This window comes from Dipodomys spectabilis, unplaced genomic scaffold (assembly GCF_019054845.1).
Source record: "Dipodomys spectabilis isolate Male_0828 unplaced genomic scaffold, ASM1905484v1 ptg000234l, whole genome shotgun sequence".
Lineage (NCBI taxonomy): Eukaryota > Metazoa > Chordata > Mammalia > Rodentia > Heteromyidae > Dipodomys > Dipodomys spectabilis.
In genome coordinates this window covers 13,952,965-13,977,569 of record NW_024870911.1, presented here as the reverse complement: position 1 = coordinate 13,977,569, position 24,605 = coordinate 13,952,965, and the positions used below count along the sequence as shown (strand labels likewise).

Below are 24,605 nucleotides of genomic sequence, written 5' to 3'. Positions count from 1 at the left end.
CACCCCCGACCCATGTCTAAAGATCAGTATTTTAAAAGGAAAAGAGAAATTGGTTTGTGCTTTGCGAAAGTATTACAAAGTCCTGGTGTAGAATCTGTTGTCAGAAGGCAAGAAATCTGGGATTTCCTCATCCTCCATAGCTTTGATTTTTCATACAGTAATTTCTGGTAGCATTTGACATCTTAGCTCACACCTGTGAATGAAACCCTCAGTGTAATCCCACAGATTGGGAGAAGATATTCACTAGCCATACAACAGACAAGGACTTTATATCTAAAATATACTTAGAACTCAAAAGCTTAAATCCCACAACAACAAATCTTCAAAGAAACAACCACCCTATTAATAATTGGGCTAAAGACTTAAACAGAGATTTCTCTAAAGAGGAAATAAGAATGGCCAATAGACACATAAAAAAATACTCATCTTCTCTGGCCATAAAAGAAATGCAAACCAAAACAACATTAAGATTCCACCTCACCCCAGTTAGAATGGCTATAATCAAAAAATCTAGTAACAACAGATGCTGGAGGGGATGTGGACAAAAGGAAACACTACTGCGTTGTTAATGGGAGTGTAAACTTGTTCAACCACTTGGAAAACAGTATGGAGTGTCCTCAAGACTCCACATTGAGCTCCCCTATGATCCAGCAATCCTACTTCTGGGCATATACCCAAAAGATCACAAACAAGACCATACTAAAGCTACCAGCACAACTATGTTTATTGCAGCATTATTTACTATAGCTAAGACATGGGACCAACCCAGATTCCCCTCAGTTGATGAAATGATCAAGAAAATGTGGTACACACACACACACACACACACACACACATATGTATATATACATAATATACTATACATACATGCATACATATATATATATATGAGTTCTATGCTTCCATCAGAAAGAATGACACCACCCCATTTGTTAGGAAATGGAAAGTCTTGGGAAAAAAATCATATTAAGTGAAGCAAGCCAGGCCCAAAGAAATATGGGTCCCATGTTTTCCCTTATGTGCAATAATTAGTATACATCTAAGATAATTTTCTCAGATGAGCAGAAAAGCTCAAAAACTATGTACATATAACATATAAGATGATGTTAAGTGAAATGAACCCCAAGGTATAGACACAAGAGGTTTTTCTTTGTTGTGTGTTTTTTAATGTACTCTGTGATTTTCTTTTGTTTCTTTTGTGCATCTTCTTCCCCCTATATATCCCCTGCTGTCATTGTATTTGATTTTGGTACCCTGCATTTTGTATATACATTTATCTAATTTGAGGAGGGGAAGGAGAATAACAAAATGTGAAACAAGGACAAAGGATGACTCATTGCAACAATGATACTCACAAGACACTTTGTTGGAAATAAACGTTACAACTTCCTGGGGGGGGGGGGAGTGGGAGAGGTAGGGGAGGGAAGGGATAGTAGGAGTAAAACAATAATGCTTGAAAAGAAATGCACTCAATACCTTACTTGTGTAATTGTAACCACTCTGTACAGCATCTTTACAATAAAAATTTAAAAAAAAACCCTCAGTGTATTCTGGGAGCCATGCCCCTTGGCTATTTATTGTTACCACCAATAGGTAGCCTTTGCCACTATTTATTATTCCTCTCAGTTTCACAGGAGGAAATTGAGTTTTAGATAAACTAAGTGAAACACCCCAGACCCAAACATGCCTGCAAATCAAGATGATATGAGGAATGGAACCACCATTGGGGGGACTCAAACTCAGCGATACAGGTCTTGTGTTTCCAATTCCTCCATTTATTTATTTGGCTACTATTTATAAAGTGCTTATTAAATGGCAGGCACTGTTCTAGGTAAAAAGTAAGTCATTAAAAGTAAGCAACCCCGGGCTGGGAAGGTGGCTCATAAGTAGAGTGCTTGCCTTGTATGCATGAGACTCTGGGTTCGATTCCTCAGCATCACATAAACAGAAAAAGCTGGAAGCGATGTAGCTCAAATGGTAGAGCAATAGCCTTGAGCTGAAGAAGTGAGGGACAGAGTTCAGGTCCCACGACCGACAAAAAAAAAAGTAGGCTACCCTGTGGAACAGCCTACCCAAGAGAGCTGGACAAGCTATGTTTATCCAAGTATTATTCACCATACCTAAGATATGGAACCAAGCCAGATGCCCCTCAGTAGATGAATGGATGAAGAAAATGTGATATATATATATATATATATATAATGGAATTTTCTTTATTTTTTTAATTTTTATTTTTAATTTTATTTTATTTTGGTCAGTTGTGGGGCTTGAATTCTGGGCTTGGGCGCTGTCCCTGCACTCTTCAGCTCAAGGTGTGTCCTCTACCACTTGGGCCACAGCACCACTTCCAGTTTTCTAGTGGTTTACTGGAGATAAGAGTCTCACAGACTTTCTTTGTCTGGGCTGGCTTTGAACCATGATCCTCAGATCTCAGCCTCCTGAGTAGCTACGATTACAGGCGTGAGCCACCGGCACCGGCTATTTTTTTAATTTTTGAGTTGCATAAGGCAGGTAATGAATACATTTGTTTTTGAACAATATCACCCCTCCCTCATTTTCTCCCAGTTTTTTTTCCCTCCCACCCCCCCCTTTCCCACCCAAGTTGGTCTTCTATTTGTATGTGTATGCTAAGTGCCATATTTGCAAAGTGTGGACCTATTGGAGCCATAATCTTCCTCCTGAGAAAAATTTTGATTTTTCCAAGTGCAGCCTACCAACTCATGTTCACCTAAGTCCAATTTCAGGTATAAAATGCATACAAGAAGATAATAAATGTACTCATTACCTCGCTCATGTAACTGTAACCCCTCCTCTGTACAGAATTTTCACAATAAAAAACTTATTTAATAAAAAAAAGAATATGTTACATTGGAATTTTCCTATATGTCCAAAATTGAAAAAAAAATACATATTTCAATTTCTTCTAAATTCTCCCTTTATATATTGTAACAACTAAAAGTTAACTATGATGCATGGTCAGCTTTAATGTTCACCTACTAGTGATGATGGTGAAGATTTTCAAAGTATCAGCAAGGCAATAAGCATTGTGTAATTGTTAAGAGCATGGGGTTAAGTGCCTTTAATGACAAAATTATCCTAACTTGGCTATTTATTAACTTCATGGCCCTATTTTTGTATACCACACTCCTCTTCCATTTCTAACCAATGAATGGAGATAATCCTTATTTCATCATACTGCTATGGAGAATAAATCCAATTGTGCTTACAGTAAGAATATGAGAAACAATAACTCAAATACTGTCCAGCTATATTTTGGAATATTTTCAAAAGAGTAAATTTGTCTCTTTAAGAGTATCCTTATTATTCCATTGCCATAACAAAAATGTGAAATCTAATTATGAATGTATTTCTGGCATTCGGATACTATTATTGCCTTTACAGTGCTTTGTGTATCCATTAGAGAACAATCTTGCATTATTCTCAAAGGTTATACAAGAGTCAGGACAGATTATTAAGTAAGAATATTGTATGCATACTACCTAATGAAAGATTTTTAATTTCCTAAAGGCAAAAATGTATCTATTGCAACATATCTTGGTTGAAATGTAGTAAGGAATAAAAAAATCACTTAGATTTTATTTGTTATTCCATAAATAGGAATTATTGGCCCGTGCTAATTGCTGAATCTCTATAAACACTTTCTGCACCAGTTTCTGCTTGGTGTTTTTGTGATTTAGTAAGAACATTAATGTTGTATTAGTAATGGCAAAATGGGCAAGGAAGACTTAGCATTCAATAAAACAACCCTTTACTGCTACAGTAACCAACCAGGCCATCCTCATCTTAAATTGCTGCAGGCAAAATCTTACAAAACGTTAAGATTAAAATTAAAAAGCAGGCACAAAAAGCATATAGTCATAACATAAGACTCCTCTCCTTCTACTTAACACAACAGTTTAAATCACAAAGAGGTATTTTTATGAGGCTGTCTTTGAACCATCCTTATAAATACTCGTTGAATAAAGGTCAACAATTACAAGGGTCACAAAAAAAAAAAAGCACAAGCTGCTCTTTTCAGTTTGTGGGCCCAATAAGTCCTCAAGAGATATAGCTTGTAAAAGCAACGGCTGCTGATTTCCAAAAAGAAAGCAACATTTACACTCTTGCAGCATACAAGCTGGAAAAGCACCTTTATATTTCATTAGTACAACAGCTCCCACTTGGTCCATCTCTGGTAAGTACAACAACACAGATTCTGTGACTACTACATAAAGTGAGATCTATTTAGTTCAGTTCTATGGCTTCTAGATAGGTTGAATTTTTTGGCTATTTCAGAAAGCAAGAGGTGCATATAGAGCAATCTCCAGTAAATCAATGTTTTTTCTCTCAATTATTTGTTTGAATATGAACAGAGATAGGAAATTGTATCAAGTAATACCTCCATGTAGTTATCTATTTAACAAGGGTGACCATTGTCAAGTAATAATGCTTATATTTTATTTAGGAGACTATTAGACAATTTTACTAGTGTATGAACGACTTGCTTGATTTATGTATTTAAGGAGCACATAGCCTTTATACTTGGCCAGGAATTTACTTAAATCCATAAAGAGCTTATGTGGTGAATACGTTATTTTCCCATCTCACAGATGTGCTGAAAAGAAGCATAGATATAAACTGGCTTTTCTTTTCCAAGGCCAGAAAATAATAAGCTGTACAGTTAGTATGTGAAGCCAAGCATTCTGGCTCAAGAAACTATATTCATAATTACTATACCATCCCTGAAGGCTTTCTTGGCAGAACATATCCTCCATCTAAAGGGAATGGGACTCATGAGCTAGATAGGAATAAGTAGGCAGGTAGATGGAATAGATAGATAGATAGATGATAGATAGATAGATAGATAGTAGATAGATAGATAATAAATGCATCCATTGTGAGTTTATAAAGCAAATCCAATAGAGTTTTTGGAGCCATTCTGGTGTCATCAGCAATTTAGAGGAATATTTTTCATGTAACTCCCTATAAGTCATCGCGATTATGGTTCTGTTCTCAAGGAAAAAGACTGTGGCCCTTACACTAAGGTTCACTGGTGAAGGCACAAGGCTCCAGAATGTATTTATGAAAATTCTTAGCTCTACTTTATTTGATATAAGAAAAAAGATTATTTTTTCTATAATAGCATGTTTTTTATTTTAGATAAAAATGTACACTCTTTCAGATATAGAACATTTAGTAAAGGAATCTTTTCCTGAATTGCCTGCTGCTTTTTTTATCTTCTCAAAGACTTCCCTTCTCTAACTAATCTTGAATCTTATAGATAAAATAAGGAGTATGTAACCTAAAGCTGTATAGACTCTTGAAGTATGAGCCTACAATTATGCACCTTAGTATTTTCTCCAAAAGTTTAAAAGTTCTGGAAGTGGCACTGTGGCTCAAGTGGTAGAGCATTTGCCTTGAGCTGAAGAACTGAAGGACAGCGCCTAGGCCCAGAGTTCAAGCCCCATAACCAACAAAAAATAAATTAATTAATTAAGGTTCTATGTTCACAAAACATGTACATGGATCTTTGTAGCAGCTTTCTTTATACTTGCCAAAACTTAGAAGCAATGAAGGAAGCTTCAGAGCTGAAAGGATAAGTAAATTATAACATATCTAGAACACATGATGATCATGCCAGTCAAAACTTTCTGAGAAAATATTGTGGAAATGTAACCATGCTATCATAGTCACATGGCACCTACATTCTTTTGAGAGATGTAATATTAAATTGAAAAGAATCAAAACACTGGAATCAGAAATATCTGTGTTTGACTTCTATACTTACTATTTATGTAACTTTAGGAAAGTAACTTAATTTCTTTGAGCTTCTTTTCCTCATTTACACAAAGGAATAGGATGATTTATAATTATAATTATGGTAACTGTTAGAAGTATTTAATTAAATTGCATAGCACAGTACCTGACAATAGTGGCCATGCAACAAAATAAAGCTATTTTGTGCCAGGCACCAATGGCCCACGAATATAATCCTAGCTACTCAGGAGATGTGAAGACTGAGGTTCCAAACCAGCCTGGGCAGAAAAGTCCATGAGACTCAGTATCTCTAATTAGCCACTCCAAAACTAGAAGTAGAGATTAGGTTAAAGTGGTAGAGCATCAACTTTTTCACCACCAGTATTGGCATTTATACATACACAATCACACACATGCACAATGCACACACACACATGCGCGCACACACACACACACACACACACACACACACACACACACACCACATTCACACACACACAAAAACTACTAGTAATTACCAATACTCTCATTAGGGTCATCTTTTTTCACTTTTGAATACTGTTGCAAATGTTAAAAACTCCAAGTGCAAAGTCAACATCCCTCTAAACAGAGAAGCAATAAAATGCTTATGTGTGTATACATAAAAATATATACACATGCATGTGTCTGGGCATATTACATAGGCATATATTCATATTATGTGTTGTATGTTTACATTTGTCTCTTGACATATATAGGGGATTAGATTCAGGACCTCTTATGGAAACCAAAAGCACTGGAAAGATGCTTATGTCCCTTATACATAGCATTTACATATAACTTATTCCCTTCATCCTGTATTTATTCCATAATCCCTTGATTACTTACAGTACTTAATACTAGGTACATTCCACGCAAATGATTATAGGAACAATGTCAAGAAAAAATTATGTATATGAGTTCAAAAAAGTCCATTTTTTCTAAGTAACTTTTGACCCAGAGTTGTTTAATGCTGTCTATATGGAACCCACAGGATTGTGTACATAAATTACATATGTACACAAATATATATATGGTGAATATGAGAGATTATATTTTAGGAAATTGGTTCATGCAGCTGTGAAGGCATGTTAAGTCCAAAATCTGATAGGGAGAGGCTTTGCAGGGAGGAACTCCAGACAGAGTGTCAGTTCCCACACAAAGAAAGTTGACTAAGAATCCTCTATGAGTGCTTGCCTTGAGCTGAAGAGCTGAGGGACAGCACCCAGGCCCAGAGTTCAGGCCCCATGACTGACAAAAAAAAGAGTGGAGGCTAGTTGGAGGAGTAGATTACTGGGTGCTTGCCTTTAAATATTTTATCATTCCCCCAAAATCCTCCTTTCCTCTCCTTTCCTCCCTTCCTCTCTTTTTCTCCTCCTTCCCCTCCCTACTCATCTGTCAGTATATCAACTGCTTCAATAAAATTTTTCTCAGGGGAAAAAAAATCCACTATGACCTTTCTTCAAAAGGGAGGTCATCTCTTTGGTCTTGGAGCTTTCAACTGATTGAATGAGTTCTACTCATCTGAGGAAGAAGAATCTGCCTTACCAAAGTTTACCAGTATAAATTTCAATATTATTCAGCCTCACAGAAACATCTAGAATAATGTTTGATCAAATATTTGGTCACTCTGGCTAGGTCAAAGGTTAATTAGATAGGTTAACATAAATACGTTTTTGTATATTACTGTATATGTGTGTATGCATTTTAATATACAACTTAGGAGTTGTATAGTCTTTTATATTCTTCGTGAACATAAAAGATGTTCTGATGACTAAGAAATACCTACAATATTTCTTGATTTTTCTCCTTGGGAAGTTTGAAACAGATACTCACTATTGGATATTCCATCCATCCATTCTTCTTGTAAAACCTGTGAAGAGGCAGGTGGCATCTGTATTTTGAATAGCGATTCTACTTCCTAGTTTGGGCATGAGCTACCCTTTTTGATTAGATGAAAAGAGAAAAGAATGAAGCTTCCTGGAAGAATCAAGAAGGCCTGTCTCAAAGCAAAAGCTGTACAAAATCATAGAATAGTGAAGTGTTCATAAGACACACGTAACTGTATGCAGACACAAGGAAATAGTGTTAATATCCTAGCCTTCTCAGAGAAAATGTAACCCAGAAGTTGCCTGGAAAAGAAAAGCATTCACTGGGCATTGGAGGCTCACATCTTAATCTCAGGAGGCTGAGATCTGAGGATTTCAGTTTAAAGCTCACTCAAGCAGAAAAGTCCATGAGACTTTTATCTTCAATAAACTATTCGGGAAAAGCCGGAAGTGGTACTGTGCCTCAAGTGGTAGAGTGCTAGCCTTGAGCACAAAGAGGCTCAGGGATGGTACGCAAGCCCTGAGTTCAAGCCTCAGGACGGGAAAAAAAAGCCAAGCATTCCCCTAAGCATTCATCATAAAGTTGATATGCTCTATCTTATAGAGTTGTTAGGCCAAGAGAACCACCGTACAGAAGAAATGAAAGGATGATATTAGGTTTTTTGCAAAATGAATTCCCTTGGTCATTATGGGTAAAAAGAGAATTGTGTAAGATAGGGTATTGGATAAAATAGAGAATTGAAAATTATCTAATGTATACAGCCAATGTCTCTTTCTCAGAATTTTCATTAACCTTAGAAAGGTTCAACTCTTTAGTGACACATTACTAAAAATAATTCTATCATCTCTGAATGTTTTAGTACATTTTTATGAATACTTTTATTTCATGCTATGAAAATTTATTTCACCGTTTGTATATAAAGTGATGGGTAGAGATTTGTTGCATAGGGTATAGTTGGATTATTACATGAGTAAAAAATGAATTCATTGAAAATTACTATTAACTGCTTTTATCTTAACTTTCTTCATATGGGTATTCCCTCACAATTTATTTCAGAAACCCTGAAGCTATCATCTGAATGCGTATGTCAAACATTTTGTATTATATCTTCAGAAGTACTTTCAACATGATCATTTTATTTGTGAAGTTTCAACACAAACAGTGGTTGACTATCTGGCCAGATATTCAGTAAACTCACAAACTGATGCTAAATTGTAACTTAAGTTGAAGTTCACATTTCTAAGCATACTTGTTTAAATTCTTCTGACAGCCAAAGTATCCTTAGAGAAGCTTCCAATTTGTTTATTTCAGAGGAAAATAAAATCATCTGAGTGTAAGAATCCCAGAAACCAGCTGACTAAATCAACTCTGTCCAGCAATCATTTTAAGTCAGGAGTATTTTAAAGAAGAGCCTTAAATCAGAGATTGCAGCCATTTATTTCCAAGCATACTTCTAAAATGAATTTTCCCTCCTCAATCTCAGGTTTCACTGTTTTTTTAACAGGATCAGGAAGAGAACAGGGGGTGCAAGGTAAGGGTAAAAGTATGTTTGTCATAAAAAAAAAGATAAGCAATAAAAGGTCAAGCTAAAATGGACAACAGTAAGCAAGCCTTTATTGACTTTGAGTTAATCTCATCAATCTAGGAAAGTCAACAGCACTACTCAACAGAAACAAAATGTCATAACACTAAACATCGCAAGCAAAAGGTACATTGATAGCTAAGCAATTAAAGAGGTCAATATTAAACATTATACAAATTGCAGTGCCAAGGCTTAGTAAAAACTATAAAGATTTTGGGGTCTTTGGTTAATTTGGCGATTTGAATTTTATATCTTAGATAATAGTTCAACTGAATGGTTAATCTAACTGAAACTAATACATAGTGCTTCCAGATCTAGTGTTTCATGAGTTTAACATATTACTAAAATTTAAAATATGTATTCAATGTCATAAGATTCAAATTGACCTCAAAGCTTCATACTAGCAAGGCAGGTGTACTACCACTTAAGTCGGGCCTCAAGCCCTTCAGTATTATTATTTGTTGATGATAATCTTAAATTCTTTTAAATTTAATTCAAGCTCTTACTACAGCCTCATTTTTTTGTATTTTTATATGTGAAATCCCTCTTCTGGCCTTCGGTTGTCCTTATCAGTCTCTTCCTCTCATTTATATTCTATATCTGGTATAGAATTGACAGAGGATTCAAAAGCCCAATTCACAGAATATTCATTTTCAATGTTAGATTTTTTTAATGAATGGTTTATCACTAGAAAGATAAAGTAGGTATCAATTAGATTTTGTTTGATTTTGTTATGGTATTATAATACTAGATATCAAATTGACAAACAATTCAGTTCTTTGTTTCTTTTTTCCATTTAAGATAGGATCTTGCTATGTAGACCAGACTTGATACCACAGAATGTAACATTTTGACTGCATTTACTCACTATTTACTAAGGAGACAAACTATTGGGGAAAGTGCTCTTGAATGACATCACAATATGTTATTCTTAAGTTTGAGGACAATTATGGGCCATGCAATATTAAACTGTCACTGTGTCATTGTGGCACCTGTACAAATATCTTTCCTACCACATCTGCCCATGGCAATTACTTACTGAGTTTCTACCCAATTGACTGTGACTTCTCAGACAGCTAAGTGTCATGATGTTTTAAAAATATAAATGCCAAGCACAAGGCCTGGTACCTAGCTACATAGCAGAGATTTGATCTAGTTTTACAGAGTGAATGAATAACAAGCTTCCCTTAATTTGTTAATACTTGTATAAAGATATAATTATTCTTATTAAAACTTCTAATGTTTTGCTACCTTTAAGTAGTTGTACAAAAAGGTTTTGACTCAGCCTTACCAATTTATGAATGTATAATATTTATTATTGTTAAAGTGTATCTACCACTGCCTTCTGTCTAAACGGATGTATATTATGCTATATTTTAGAGTATTAACAATGACATCATCCAAATAGGAGAAATGTTATAAGATTACAATGGAACATATTATATTCATCTAATGGGCATAGAGATGTCAGTATCCATTGCAGATCTTTCTCTCTCTTCTTAGTTTTATAGGATTCTTGTTTGCATTCTCTCTCCCTTTTCCTCTTCATGTGTCTATCCCTCTCTCCTTGACCCTACCTTACCCTTTTCAAGTACCTATTTCCTGGGTTAATTTTTTTGAACTTCAACTTTTGCTTTGCTTTTCTAAGGAATTGCACTATTTGAGCTCTCCTTTTTCTTTTCTTTTCTTTTTTTTATTTTATTTGTGAACATACTGTACAGAGGGGTTACAATTACATGGGCAGGATAATGCGTACATTTCTTACCAAGCATTGCAGCCTCCTCCTTACCCTTCACATCCCTTCCCAGCCTCCCCCCTCCCCCTCCCAATCCCAATCCTTCTCTTACCCCCCCCCTTCCCCCTCCCCCTGGCACCGACGTTGTAAAGCTCGTTTTGGACATGACAACTTGTACTTCTCATTGTTGCAACAGGTCCACCTGTATCCTTAAACGACTTGTTTTTCCCCATCTCCTCCACAAGTTATACTGACATCAAATATAGTGAAAGCAGGGGTTATACTGTGGGGGAGGGACATACAAAGCAACAAAGAAATAATCTTATAAATGCATTAGAAACACATGCATGAAAGAAAAAAACATTAAAATACATATCTAAGGGTTCATTTTCCTAACATCACATTATCTGACCTTTTCCGCTTGACTCATACATATACTAGATATTGCAAATAAGGGAAACCATGGGACCTATGTTTCTTTGGGCCTGGCTTACTTCACTTAATATAATTTTTTCCAAGCCTTTCCATTTCCTAACAAATGGTGCAATGTCATTCTTTCTGATGGAGGCATAGAATTCCATTGTGTATATATATATACCACATTTTCTTGATCCATTCATCTACTGAGGGGCATCTGGGTTGGTTCCATATCTTAGCTATGGTAAATAATGCTGCAATAAACATAGTTGTGCTGGTAGCTTTAGTGTGGTCTTGTTTGTAAACATTTGGGTAAATGCCCAAAAGTGGGATTGCTGGGTCATAGGGGAGTTCTATGTGAAGTCTTTTGAGGAACCTCCATATTGCTTTCCAAAGTGGTTGAACAAGTTTACATTCCCACCAACAATGAAGTAAGGTTCCCTTCTGTCCACATCCCCTCCAGCATCTGTTGTTGTTATTTGAGCTCTCCTTATTTCTGCTTTACAGAGTGGTTGAACAAGTTTATATTCCCACCAAGAGTGTATGAGGGGTCTCATTTGGCCACATCTCTATTTCTATATATTGACTTCTCCACTAGATATCTCTATCCCCCTTTAGTTGTTTTACCAATGATTAACATTGAATAAGCTAATGAGAAATATACAAGCCAGAATTTTCTCTATCACATCCTCTAATCAATCAATTCCTTAATTTTCTACACTGCCATCACTTTTGTATTGCAGGTCATTGCCATATGCCTCCCTTAATTCTGACTCAGTACAGCTAGATATAAATCAGACTTTTCTCCCCTCCTAACTACTGAGGGTTCTTCAGTAGTCCACCATTGCTTAGAGAATAAAACCTGAATCTTACAGTTGGGCCTTTCAAAGCCCCTCCTGATAAAAAGTTCAACCTTGCCCTGACTCTTCTCCTAAGGATTCCTCATTATCTACTTCTTCTCACACACATTACATCATCCTGTGAGCTAGTTCCAATTCCCTGAGCGAGACTCACCATTCACTATCTCAGCAACTGTGCATGAGTATTCTCTGCTTGTATTCACAGTAAACATAATCAATTCTGAATTTTCACTTGTCCTTTAACTTGCAAATTAAAGATGCCCCCAAATTAAAAACTAAACTATTTCCCTAGCAGTCCATCCAAGTCATGTAGACCCTAACATCAAGAAAGCTGGGTTCAGAGACTTTAGCTGTATTCCCTCTAGTCAATTGGAACAAATGTTTTAGCTTCGCACGCTATATTGTCAAATAATTTTAAATATGTCACTCCAGTGTTCCTATTCTCTGAAGGAAATACCCACCAACTCCCTTTTTCTACCTCATCAAAGTTGTTGCCTAGAATTCTGTTGGTTCTATTACATGTCGTCTATCTGTTATGGTGTAAAGTTCAACTCTTCCCTTTATGCTATGCTTCCCCCCACACACACACCACCGTCCTTCCACAATTCAGAGCAGGCTGAGCAGTTGTGCCACAGGGAATGAGGATTCTCTATCTTCTTACAGAGTCATGGAAATTTGACCAGAACTACGTTTCTCACTAGCTACAAAGCATTCAGAATTCTGAGCTTTCTGGAAATTTCCCTTATATATCTCAGCCACATCTTCACCTCATTCTCCAAAGTCAGAAATTAAAGTTAGATCTAAAATTAGTGGGTTATGAATTTAAATTTTACAGAAAATATGTGAGGGTTAAAGAAGGAAAGAGCTTTGAGGAAAAGTATGCAGAGTTTTATGGCACATAAAATGTGTTTTCCCACATTTTTATTAACATCTATTAGTTATACAAGGACGTTTTACTCTGATGTGTCTATACATTCATACAATATAATCATCAGATTCACTCACTCCATCTTTCTTCCTAATCCTGCTTTCATTCTGTTTTCATAGTTAGAACTTTACCCATATTTTCTCTCCTTTACTTTCCTACATGTACTTACACTACATATAGGACTTGTTTTACATTACTGTCATTTATTTTTACTATACTTTTTAAATAAGAGATTTTTCATCCAACACAGAAAAAAGCTTATAAGTCCAACTAAATATAATCCCTTCAACACCCCTTCCTCTTCTACAAGTAGTAGGGGGTGCTATCCTCTTTCTTTAAAAACTTCAGATACCATGTAAAAGACAGAGCTATTCTTCTCTACACTTGATTTGCAGAATATAACTGTAGCTTAAAGATGCACCTCATACTGTTACAGTTTCTGTTCTACTTTCTATTACTATGTCTGAATACAATTAACTCACAGTTAGCTGTGGGATTATAAACACACTTCAGAGCAACATCTACAAATGATCACATGTTACAAATATCAGAAGAGCATCTACATCTTACAGGAACTTCAAAGCACACCTATTAGGTTGCCCATTTCTCATTTTAACTATGAAAATGTAGGCCATGCTTTTGGCCTACTCTTGGCCTAATTAAATTATTTTTAATGTAGTGAGTGAGTGGCTCCTATATTGAAGCTTCCCTTAAAATTCTGCTCTTTATTAATTCTGCTTCTGTACATCTAGCTAGTGTTTTACCTACCTTAAACTCAATATCTAATTGTGGTATACTATTTTCACCATATTAATCCATCCTCCCCCATCTCTTCATTAAAGCTTAATATCGTGATAGCAATTGCATGGTTCTTTACATGTTGTTTCTAAATCTCCACATCATTTAAAAATTTAAATTTCATTGAATGGGTTTGACTCATTCAGTGTTGGCATTTCTCATTATTATAATAAAACAGTTTTCAATTGCTCTTAAGAAATATCAATTTTAAGGTGCTATGATGTGTTTAATTTTCCATTAATTTAAACGACCTATGATTATGATCATTAATGTGACACATGAGACATCTTATTCCCACAGGCTGCCCCTCTCATCTAGTAATAATATCCTCACTCTATGTGTTTAGGACAAACGTTAAGTCAGTAATGACATAGCAAGCTGTATTCCTAACCTAAATTCCATTCCCACACAATCATCATAGCTATCTCGTGAATATAGTTTTCCCACGATGGTTCCTTCTGTTACTTTATTATATCCTAGGTCTGGAGAGCTAATCCTCTGAATACAGTTCATCCCCTCACCTACTCTATAAATTTGAGTACGCAACCTACTTAGACAATCATGTTACTATCCCTTATACTTGTGAGTTATGTCATATATAATATATATTACTTTGTTATTTTAAACTTTTCTCCTGTTGTAGACAAACCCTCAAAGATGTGACTTCAAGATTTATAACCTTTAGTTATTCAAACAAGCACTAATCTAAGAACTACTGTGAAAGGTATTTGTAAATGTAATTAAGGTTGCTAGTCAGCTGACCTTGACAGAAATTACCCTGATCTTTTGGGTGGACTCAATGTAAAGATCTAAGACTTAAAAGGGCAAAAGAAAGGCAAAGAAAGTCAGTCCAAGCACTACAAAGAAGAGAACGATGGAGGAGTGATTGAGCAAGAGAGGGGGTATGGAAGTCCGAAGTGTGAGGAGGACTTAGGAAGTCATTGATGTCTGAGACAAAGGAGGAAATATAAAGAGAGAAACATGCATTTTGAAGGGAGCATGAGGGACTCCTGATGACAGACACCTCAGTCCTACTTTCACTCGGACAACTTGTATGAGCTTAGAAGTGGATCTTTCCCCCTCCCCACCCCACAGAATCTTCAGAAAGAAGCACAGCTATATTGTGGAAAGGAGACATACTTCCCTGAATTTTTCCCTCAGGAGACTCAGCACAGAGATCACCCTGTGTTCCTCAGTGCCTAGACTTAGGCTGTATGGATAAACCATTCATGCTGTTTTGTAACTCACTAAATTTGTGGTGATTTGCCATGGTAGCAACAGAAATCAGTACACCCTCACAGACTACAGCCCCTATAAGATAGGGAATCCTATCTGAATTGTTTTATTTTGTGTCAATGTTTATGCCCAGAACTTAGAACAACTTCTGAAAATAGTAGACAATAAAGACCCTTTGAATGCATGAATATTGTCACCATATATATTCTTCTTCATAGCATTTGTATACTGAAACCTCAATAAAGTAGACTTTATCCAAAATATGGAAAATCAGTATTAAGTTGTGAAACGAGCTTATTCGGTAGTTTGTATCCATCTAAGTAAAGAATAATTGTCCATTCCAAAGAGCAAACACAGGAAACAATCAAATACTATTTCCTAAAGTACTGTGTTTCAAGTTTCAGGTTGCAGTAAGTGATAAATATCAATTTATGAGGTTCATATTGGGAGAAAGGAGAAAGAAAGGAGGATGGGAGGATGACGAGAAAGAAGGAAATTAACCCAAAATAGCAAAGTACCACTTTCATGTCAGTGTGGCAGATACAAGTGTATTCATGTGCATGTGTGTGTATATGTGCTGTTTATTCTGAATCACAATCTAAGAGTTATTTCTTCTGTAGATGCCATAAATATAATTTGAGAACCATAGTCCTAAAGGTCATTACGCTCTGTGCTGTGGACCAGAGTGCAATTTAGGGCCTGACTGGAGGTAAGATGAAGACAAATGAATGCTGAGGTACCCGTTAAGAAAGGCTGATAAATAAATACCTCCACTGTTCTTTTGTTCTCTCTCGCATGCCCTCTCTTTCTCTCTCTCTCTCTTTCCTCCTCTCTCTTTTAAAGAACTACACTGTACCTAACTTTTCAAGGCAAAAGGAAACGTTAAAGAATTCACACTTTTTGTACCATCTCAAGGAAAGAGGGTGGACATTTTTTCCTCTTGCTGTGTTCTTCCTTTGCCTTATGTCTGAAATAGCATCTCAGGACTCTCAGCCCCACCAACAGGAAACTGCTTTTGAGCCTTCTTATAAAATCCAGTAGAGTCTTCAAGATTACAACTTGAGGCTTTAAGCAAGAAAGCACTGCAAGATGCTATTTCTTTACAATCTTATATTAAAATCCTAATAGCCCATCTTCTGAGATTAGCTAGGTATTGGTGTGTATAAATTTAGCTAAGGAGTAAGTGATAAATGTACTTGACACATGGAACCAAAGAATAAATATTGAATGGAAGAACTTGACATTGAATAAAATTCACCATTCTCTGTCTCTATGTATCTCTGTCTCAGTCTCTATTTCTAACTCTGCCTCTGTCTCTCTATCTCTATTTATCTCTCTCAGGGCTTATGCTATCATGTTAGTTGACCATTACTTGTTGAGTTGCGTTTGTCATTGATGTCAATGTTTATTGTAAGTGGACTGCAGGTGGATAAAGAAAAGAACTGTGCCATATGCACTATTCATTCCCCCCCCCCTCAAAGCATACATTCCTTGCCCGTAGGGATTAAACAATATATCTCTATGCACTCCTTAGCGTCTATTATAGTTTGGAAAATTAATCAATATATGTCAGGCACTTAACAGTGACTGTTTTCAGTAAGAGCTCAGTAAACATGTAAGGTTTTTTGTTTTGTTTTGTTTTTGTGCCAGTAGTTGGGCTTGAATTTAGGGGACTTGAGCTCTTGCTTGGCGTTTTTGCTCAAGGCTGGCACTCTACCACTTGAGCCACACCTCCACTTCTAAAATTTTGCTGATTAATTGGAGATGAGACTCTTTCAAATTTGCTTTTCTGGGCTGGCTTTTACTCTGGATCTCATTTTTTTTTTTTTGAGTAGCTAGCATTATAGCATGAACCACTGAGTACCTGGCAAGATTTCAGTAAATGTTTTCATATATGCTTGTGTTGATTTGAGTAGAAATGCTGCTATCATATAACATCCTGCACCAAAGAGTTTTACATTTGTTGATTCTCATTGCACTATGTAATAAAATAAAATTAATCTTATTTGAAGACTCATTCAAAGTTTACAAAATTCTCTTCTACTTAGGTCACTCTACCATAATGAATAAGGATAAAAATCATCTGAATTAGTTCAAAATTATCCAACTTTCTTCTCAAGCATAGTCAATCCAGGGTTTGTGATTTGCAAAGATAATCTTTCTAATGACAATATAAAGTTTCACATAAAGTGAGCTTCAGTTCATTTTTCCCTCATGTATGAATCAGACATATGATCTCTGGTGATCACTGTAGTTAGGAGTTTTGTGTCTACACCAACCAGCAAAGAACATAAATTAAAAAAAAAAGTAGAATATGACTTGTTAGAGCTTTCCCAGAGATTGAATATCAAAGCATCAAAAGACATGAACCACAGTCTGGGTTTTGTTGCTGTTGTTGTTTTTCATATGGTTTCAACAATGTTAATTTTTTTCTCCCATCTTATAAGCTGTGCAGCACCTTTACCCCTGCCACTTTTGCCTTGTATAATTAGCATATAATTATGTGTTCTTTCACACTGGAAAGACTATTCTTTTATTAATGACTCTGAAAAACTTCTTCATTGTGTTGAAAGTCAGTTTGAAATAAAAGACACAAGATTAATTTTCTCTCTTTTTAAACTTAGGAAATATTAAAAATAAAACAGGACACAGGGATATCACAGAAAATCCTAAATCTTCAACTTTCCAATGAGAAAAGGTGTTTGGGAAACAAATGCTGCATTTTCTGTTCTCTTCAGATTAAAATGATGCTTAAAAAAAAAAAGAGCTGTCTGTTCTTGGCCTTTCTTTGTTTTTAGGGCAAAAATGGGTCAGAACAAAAACAGCTTCCTGAATCTAGTACAAAACAGGAGGATATAATTCATATTTGTAATAAGTACAATAGACAATCCAAGTTCATCTTCAATGAATTTGCGCAGCCTCTGATTTCTATTCAATTCTGGAAGGTTTCACATATCTCTAGAGAGGCCATGTAGGCCTCATTGCTGCTTTTTGGCTGACTGCTTTTTTCCACCATTAGGTTTTCCTAAGCACTCCAGATTGGATATGGGCAATTGCAAAGGAGGGTGTACATTATTGGAAATTTTCGTCATTTCTGGAGCCATTTTGATTGTAGTGATCACCTCGTATGACCAACATTTCTTTCCCATGAGACACAGATTGCTTTTGGCTAAGAGCAGTTTTTAGCTACTTTGTAACTTACTCCTGCTTAACTTTTGGATTTCCATTAACTTTTGGGTCCTGCCAAATCAGGATTTATTAGACTCACAGCACCCAAGCTAGCTTCTTCAAGACCAGCAAGTGGTCAATGATATCAATGAATCAGATAATTCAGGTATTGTCTCAATAAGCTTTTGCCACTTGTGCATGGTGGAAATTACCTTCAGCGAACAATCCAACAATCCCATGGAGAAAGCAACACATTTTGCCCAGAGATATTTCAAGAAATTTTCTCCTTTTTTTTTTGGTGGGGGGGGGGGTGTGAGTAGGAGGGGCTGTATTATGTATTGAACTCAGAGTCTTTTGTTTGCTAGGCAATTGTTTTACATTTCAACCACATTCCAGTCCTTTGCTTTTACTTTGTTTCTCAGACAGGGTCTCATGCTTTGATCTTGGCTGCCCTCTGATCTCAATCTTCCTATCTCTACCTTCGGAGTAGCTGGGATCACATACATGACCCTTCATATCCAGCTTGTTTTGAAATAGAGTTTCACTAACTTTGTCTCCTTTGGCTCAAATTATGATCCTTCTATCTCTACTTCCCTAATAGATAAGAGTACATGCAGCCATCATCATATCTAGTCCATAAATGCACATTTTCTCCAAACCATTTACATCCTTTGGCTTAAAATACGTAAATATTTCCTTTTATCATAGGGATGGGGGGTTGTTTTGGTACCAGGGCTTGAACTCAAGGTCTTGCATTACTTTTTTGTCTTTATTTGTACTAGATCACTTGAGCCACACTTCCATTCAAGATTTTTACTAGTTAATTCAAGATAAGAGTCTCAGGGAATTTTTTCTTCCCAGGCTGATTTTGAATTATGATTCTTAGATTTCAGCCTCCTGAGTAGCTAGGATCACAAGCATGAACCTATAATCCAGGACCTGGTTTAATACCTCTTTTTTTAATAAAAGATATTTTTCTTGTGTAGAGGAAGAGACAGCAGTAATAATTTACTTTGATTTTACTCAAAAAGCTCTTCTTTAAATCTTCTCTTCTATATGAAGATAAAACTGGGAATCATGAACTCATTAAAATCCTTACACATAATTTAATCCAAGTGTCTATTGTTGCATAAATCCTTTCTACAATAACTTTGATGAGGTCTTCTGTTCTTTAAGGCAGAAGAGATGAAGGAAAAGTAAAGAGGCCAATGTCTTTGGGGTCATATCAAATAATGAAAACAAAGTATACAAGTTAGGTGTGGTTTTTATCAGTTTCAATTTTTTGGAAAGTATTTGGTGTAGGAAAGGTTCAATTTTAATTTCCACCATGAGATTCTGGCCAACAAGGAAGGAAATAAAACTAGATTTTTATTTTTATTTTTTCATGAGAATTTAGATAACATGGTCTTGACCTTTTTATTTCAATGATCTGGAAAGTTAAAAAATTTTAAAGGTCTACCTCATGAGAAAAAAAATCAGAAACTTTTAAGTAATAATGATTACCTAACAGTAAGTTAAGTTATAAGGTAAAGTTACCTACAAAATACAAGTTAGAAGAATAGGTTTGGAAAGGGACTATGTGGCTTGAATCTTGGTTTCCTAATTAATAAGTGCTCTGACCTTGGGAAGTCACTTAACTTTTTAAAGTTTTGGTTAACTCATCTGCTTTAAAAAGGGGAGACAATAATATGTTCTTCATGAGATCAAAAGGGGAGACAATAATATGTTCTTCATGGGATCATTAAGAGGACTAAAGCAGCTAATTAGTTTAAAGCATTTTGTTTGGTATTTGGTCTATGTTTATGTAGCCAATAAATGTTAGCTTCCTCTTGTCCACTGAGTAATGAAAACATGGAATGGCTGTGGAGAATGGACAGGTTTTGTGTTGTTTGTTTTTTTCATCTGTTTCACCATCTCAATTCCTTGGTGAATTTCCATGAGTTTTATTTTGCATTAAGGATTGATAGGATTAGGGGGAAATAATTTTATGAGATAACGATTTTATAAGGGAATTTTATGTTGCCAAAATGCTTTTAACCAATCAGTATAAATTATATTACTTTCTAATTCAAGGTATAATACAGTTATTCCAGTTTAATCATTCACTTAATGGATTTTGGAAAGATGTCTAACATCTAACGAACTACTTAAAGTCAATAATAATTTGACAAAGTTTCTCTTTATTTGTGCTGTTTGGAATATGGTGAGTTTTGTGTATAGCTAATCAGTCAGTGCATTGCAGATATTCCTCTATAGACTGAAATATACTTGGGTGAATTATTAATCCCTTTAATATGTCCATACAAGGTTAAAAATTCTATGTCTATATCATAAATAACCAGGCTAGCTTTGTATGTCTTTATAAAATTCTCCTACACCATCATTGTGTAATTCAATAAATAATTTTGTATTATTCAATAAATAATTTTATTTCTGTTAAATTAAAAAAGACTAAACTTTCATGTGCTAATTCTAAAACAAAATGAACTGCAAATTCTGCCAGACCAGAAGATCTATTTAGCTGAGAAATTAAATAATAGTCATTTTTTCAGTCCTCTTGCCAACCTCCAGAGGTTTGAAATAGCAAAACTGAAAGACTTTACAATCTTTAGAGTGCTCTCTTTGCACTGACTCTAGGATTCTGTAATTCCTCATAGTAACCCATTATAATGGCTGCAAACATCAACCATCAAAGAACTATTTAATGAGTTTGGTGCAAGTGGCTCAGACCTGTAACACTATCTACTCAGGAGGCTAGGCTCTGAGGATCCAGGTTAAAAGCCAGCCCAAGCAGACTTATTTAAGAAAATCTTATCTCCAATCAACCAACAAACCACTAGAATGGCAGAATATCTCAATTGGTAGAGTGTTGGCTGTAAATAGAAAAAGCAGTGCAGCAGCAGAAGACTCTAAGCTCAAGCTCCGTTAGTGGGAGAAGAAGAAGAAAAGATAAAAGAAGGGAAGGAGGGAAGGAGAGAGGGGAAGGAAGTTAGAAGGAGGGAATGAAGACAGGAAGGAAGAGAAGAGAAAAGGGGAGAGGAGAGGAGAGGAGAGAAGGAGGAAGATGAAAATTAATGTTCTAGAAATTAACAATATCAAAATAACTTCTTCCGTAAAACAGAAAGAAGCTTATTTGGAAAATGTAATAGAGTCATAGAGAACTTAATACTTCTGTATCAGAATTTATTCAGATTACTATACATCACAAGAATAAGATGTGGGATCAACTGCCAAGCATTTAATATGCATTCGTTGAGAGGTTCACATTAATGGCAATATGAAACTATTTTTTCTTCACCTAGCATGATAGTTGATGTTAATATATAAAAGATGTTATTCTGAAATTTTAAAAAAATACTATGAAAAAGTAAATTAAGAGAAAAATAGGAAAGCTGTACTTTGTGAAACTATGCTTTCTCTTTTTATAACCACCACTCAATGGAGCAACTACAAGTGCCTCCTTCTCTAATTCTGAGATATCTTGCCTTCTTTTTTCAAGACAGTTGTCCACTTACCCTAGTTGTTTTCACTTTATTCCCAGAAGAACAGCTCCATCCTTTCCGATCTGGAAGGACTTTACATTCTTCTCCCTCCAAACATGGCTGCATATGACACCACCATTTCTGTTCCACTATGGAAGCTGAATCAGACAGACAGACAGACAGACAGAAGTCATCTCAATATTTTCTGATTGCATGGTTAATTCTCTGGGTACACATGTATAGAAGAACAAAGGTCAGTGCTCTAACTAAATGATTCATTGCTAAAGGAATTTTTACTTAACATTTTATTTTTCATTGTGCCAAGGACAATGAACATAGTATCTAAAATGTAAATATATTTCTAGTGGACTAATACACTGGTGATAATTACAACCACAGTGATGGACTATTTTTTTTTTGTAGGTGGGGCTTGAACTCAGGGCTTTGGTGCTGTTCCTGAGCCTCTTCATGCTCAAGGCTAGCCATCTACCACTTGAGCCACAGCACCACTACTTCTTTTTGAGTGGTTAATTGGAGATAAGAGTCTCATAGAGACTTTTGTGCCTTGGCTGGCTTTGAACCATATCCTCAGATCTCAGCCTCCTGCATAGCTAGGATTACAGGCATGAGCCATCAGTGCCTGGATGTTGATGGACATTTCTCATGTGAAAATATAGAACTCCTTACAAGAAACCTATGTGAAGATGTGCATGCATTGGCTTATGGAAATATATAAGAAAATGGACTCAACTGATCTTGAATCAGTATTTTAGAAACAATATAGTATTTATCATGAGTAGTCTGAAAAATCAGGAGAGTGTTAGGCAAACATTTTTGTTTTCTATCACAGACAGTAGCCTCATCACAACAATATACTGTTTAACAAATTACTATTTATGTTAATAACAATTAAGTAGAGCTATAACAAAAGCTATGTTCTATTATAATTAGGTGGGCTCTAATTATGAAGAAAGAAATTTGTATTTTCATGCACCATCACAAAACCAGTGTGCTTCATATACACAGTGTTGATGTTTTTCATTGTTAATCGCCATCCTGGGCTAAAGAATCCATTCTCTTATACTATCGATTTTCATCTTGCCATTAATTAACACACATCTTCTCTACTCTCTACCATGAAATCAGTTATTTGACGGTATCCAAACAAGAAGTACTTTGGCTCATGATAATTGTTTTTGTAACAGAACTGCATGAGAGCTTAAAAAATTCTACATCTAAAAAATGCCCCTGTGAACACTTCGTTTCAGTGTGGTCCCCTAAGATGGCCTCCCAGTGTACATCATTATAGTAGCATTCCAATGCCAAGCAGCCCGGTCTATGCTATGACAGTGAGTAATGGAAAAAGTCGCACCATCCACACAAGACGGGGCAGCTCTTGTGGTGCCGGCCACCTGCCCTGGAAAACAGGAGCACTTCACTGTTTGTGATCGCTCTTCTATCTTGTTCTTATTACAGCATCTGTGGAGCGCCACCACCTCGCAAGTTCCTGTTTTAACATGGTGAGCTGTGCAAACAAAAGAAACAAAAGATAAAAACAATATGGACACATTTGGACACTTCCCTCCCTCTTTTTTTAATTAGAAGGACATTAAATATAGCTCTATAAGGGAGCCACCATGCATGAAACTAGAAATACAGTGATGTTAACTCCATAATGCAGATTTGATTTCCTTTCTCAATGTGATGAGACCATTTCTGTCAGTAAATGCTTGGTGAAGCAGGGACAATTAGTTGACTCCATTAGAATGAGCTGTGAAAGCAGTCTGAAATATAGAGGCAATACATGGTGCCATCAAAAACATATTTATTTGCAGATGACTTTTTCACACCTTTCCATTTGATGCATTTATAGTAATGTAAGTCCTGGGACAAGATGTCCTTCAGCAGAGTTGAGCCTAGCCACTTTCTTAAAGCAGATGTTGATAAAAGTGTGACTAGACAGAGAATCCTCCAAAAAAAACCACAAAACAGAATGTGAGAACCACATCTTCAGTATCCTGCTCAGTATCCCCAGTAAAAAAGAATCTTTAAGTTGCCACCATTGCATTCAAAGTGCCAGCCAATCTCTAGTCCAGAATCATTCCTTTCCTTGAGGATACAAGTACTACCAAATGACAAGAGCAGCCAGAACGTAGATGAATCATATATGGAAGCCAGCCACCTGGAAATCCAGATGTGAAAGCTTTCAGCCTCCAAGGACTATATGTTCAAACCTCAAAGCAAGGCTGTTGAGTTTTCTGGGAGATTGAAATATGTGGAGCTCACTTGCCACATTTGGAAAGGACTTGAGTCTGCCTTCATCTTTGTTGGGGTTTTTCCCTGTTTCCTCTTTAAAGCATTAACTCTACTATGAGGTGATAAAGTATGTTTCATTTCCTTAATGGAAAAAAAAGCTTTATGTTAAAACGTTTGCTGAGTAATTACACTTTCAGAAGTTTAGAAAATGTGATTGGTATAAAAACAGAAATGTAAATAGAAAAGCAGGTCTGATGGTGTTTAAAGTTGTTACACCATGCGATTCTATTAACCGTGTCCCCAGAGATGAGAAAACAGTGAGATGTGCAGTAAGTCAGGCTAGAGAGCTTGCGTAGATTTTTCTAAGAGAATATAAATTATATCATCCACTTTTTAATCCCTCCATGTGAAGCCACAAAACCAAGTCGTGTTTTAGATGAATGAATACCACACACAAAACACCACTGTGAAGAAGGACACAGTCTATCCCTCTTCTTAAAGACTTGGAAATCCTAGGGAGAAAACCCCTGGGTCAGAG

General features: G+C 35.9%; 1 protein-coding gene across 2 annotated transcripts in view; it reads right to left on the bottom strand.

The window, feature by feature from the left end:
* Positions 1-24,605, bottom strand: part of Tafa2 (TAFA chemokine like family member 2) — a 127,837-nt gene that overhangs the window by 16,437 nt on the left and 86,795 nt on the right. For both annotated transcript variants that reach the window (XR_006150502.1, XM_042698888.1), the window contains exons 2-3: positions 23,184-23,336; positions 21,845-21,969 (exon numbers count right to left, since the gene is read on the bottom strand). Coding sequence is in view for 1 of the 2 variants with exons in the window: in XM_042698888.1 (XP_042554822.1) it covers positions 21,845-21,969; positions 23,184-23,336 (278 nt within the window). In the remaining variant the exon portion in view is untranslated. The remainder of the gene's footprint in view (positions 1-21,844; positions 21,970-23,183; positions 23,337-24,605) is intronic.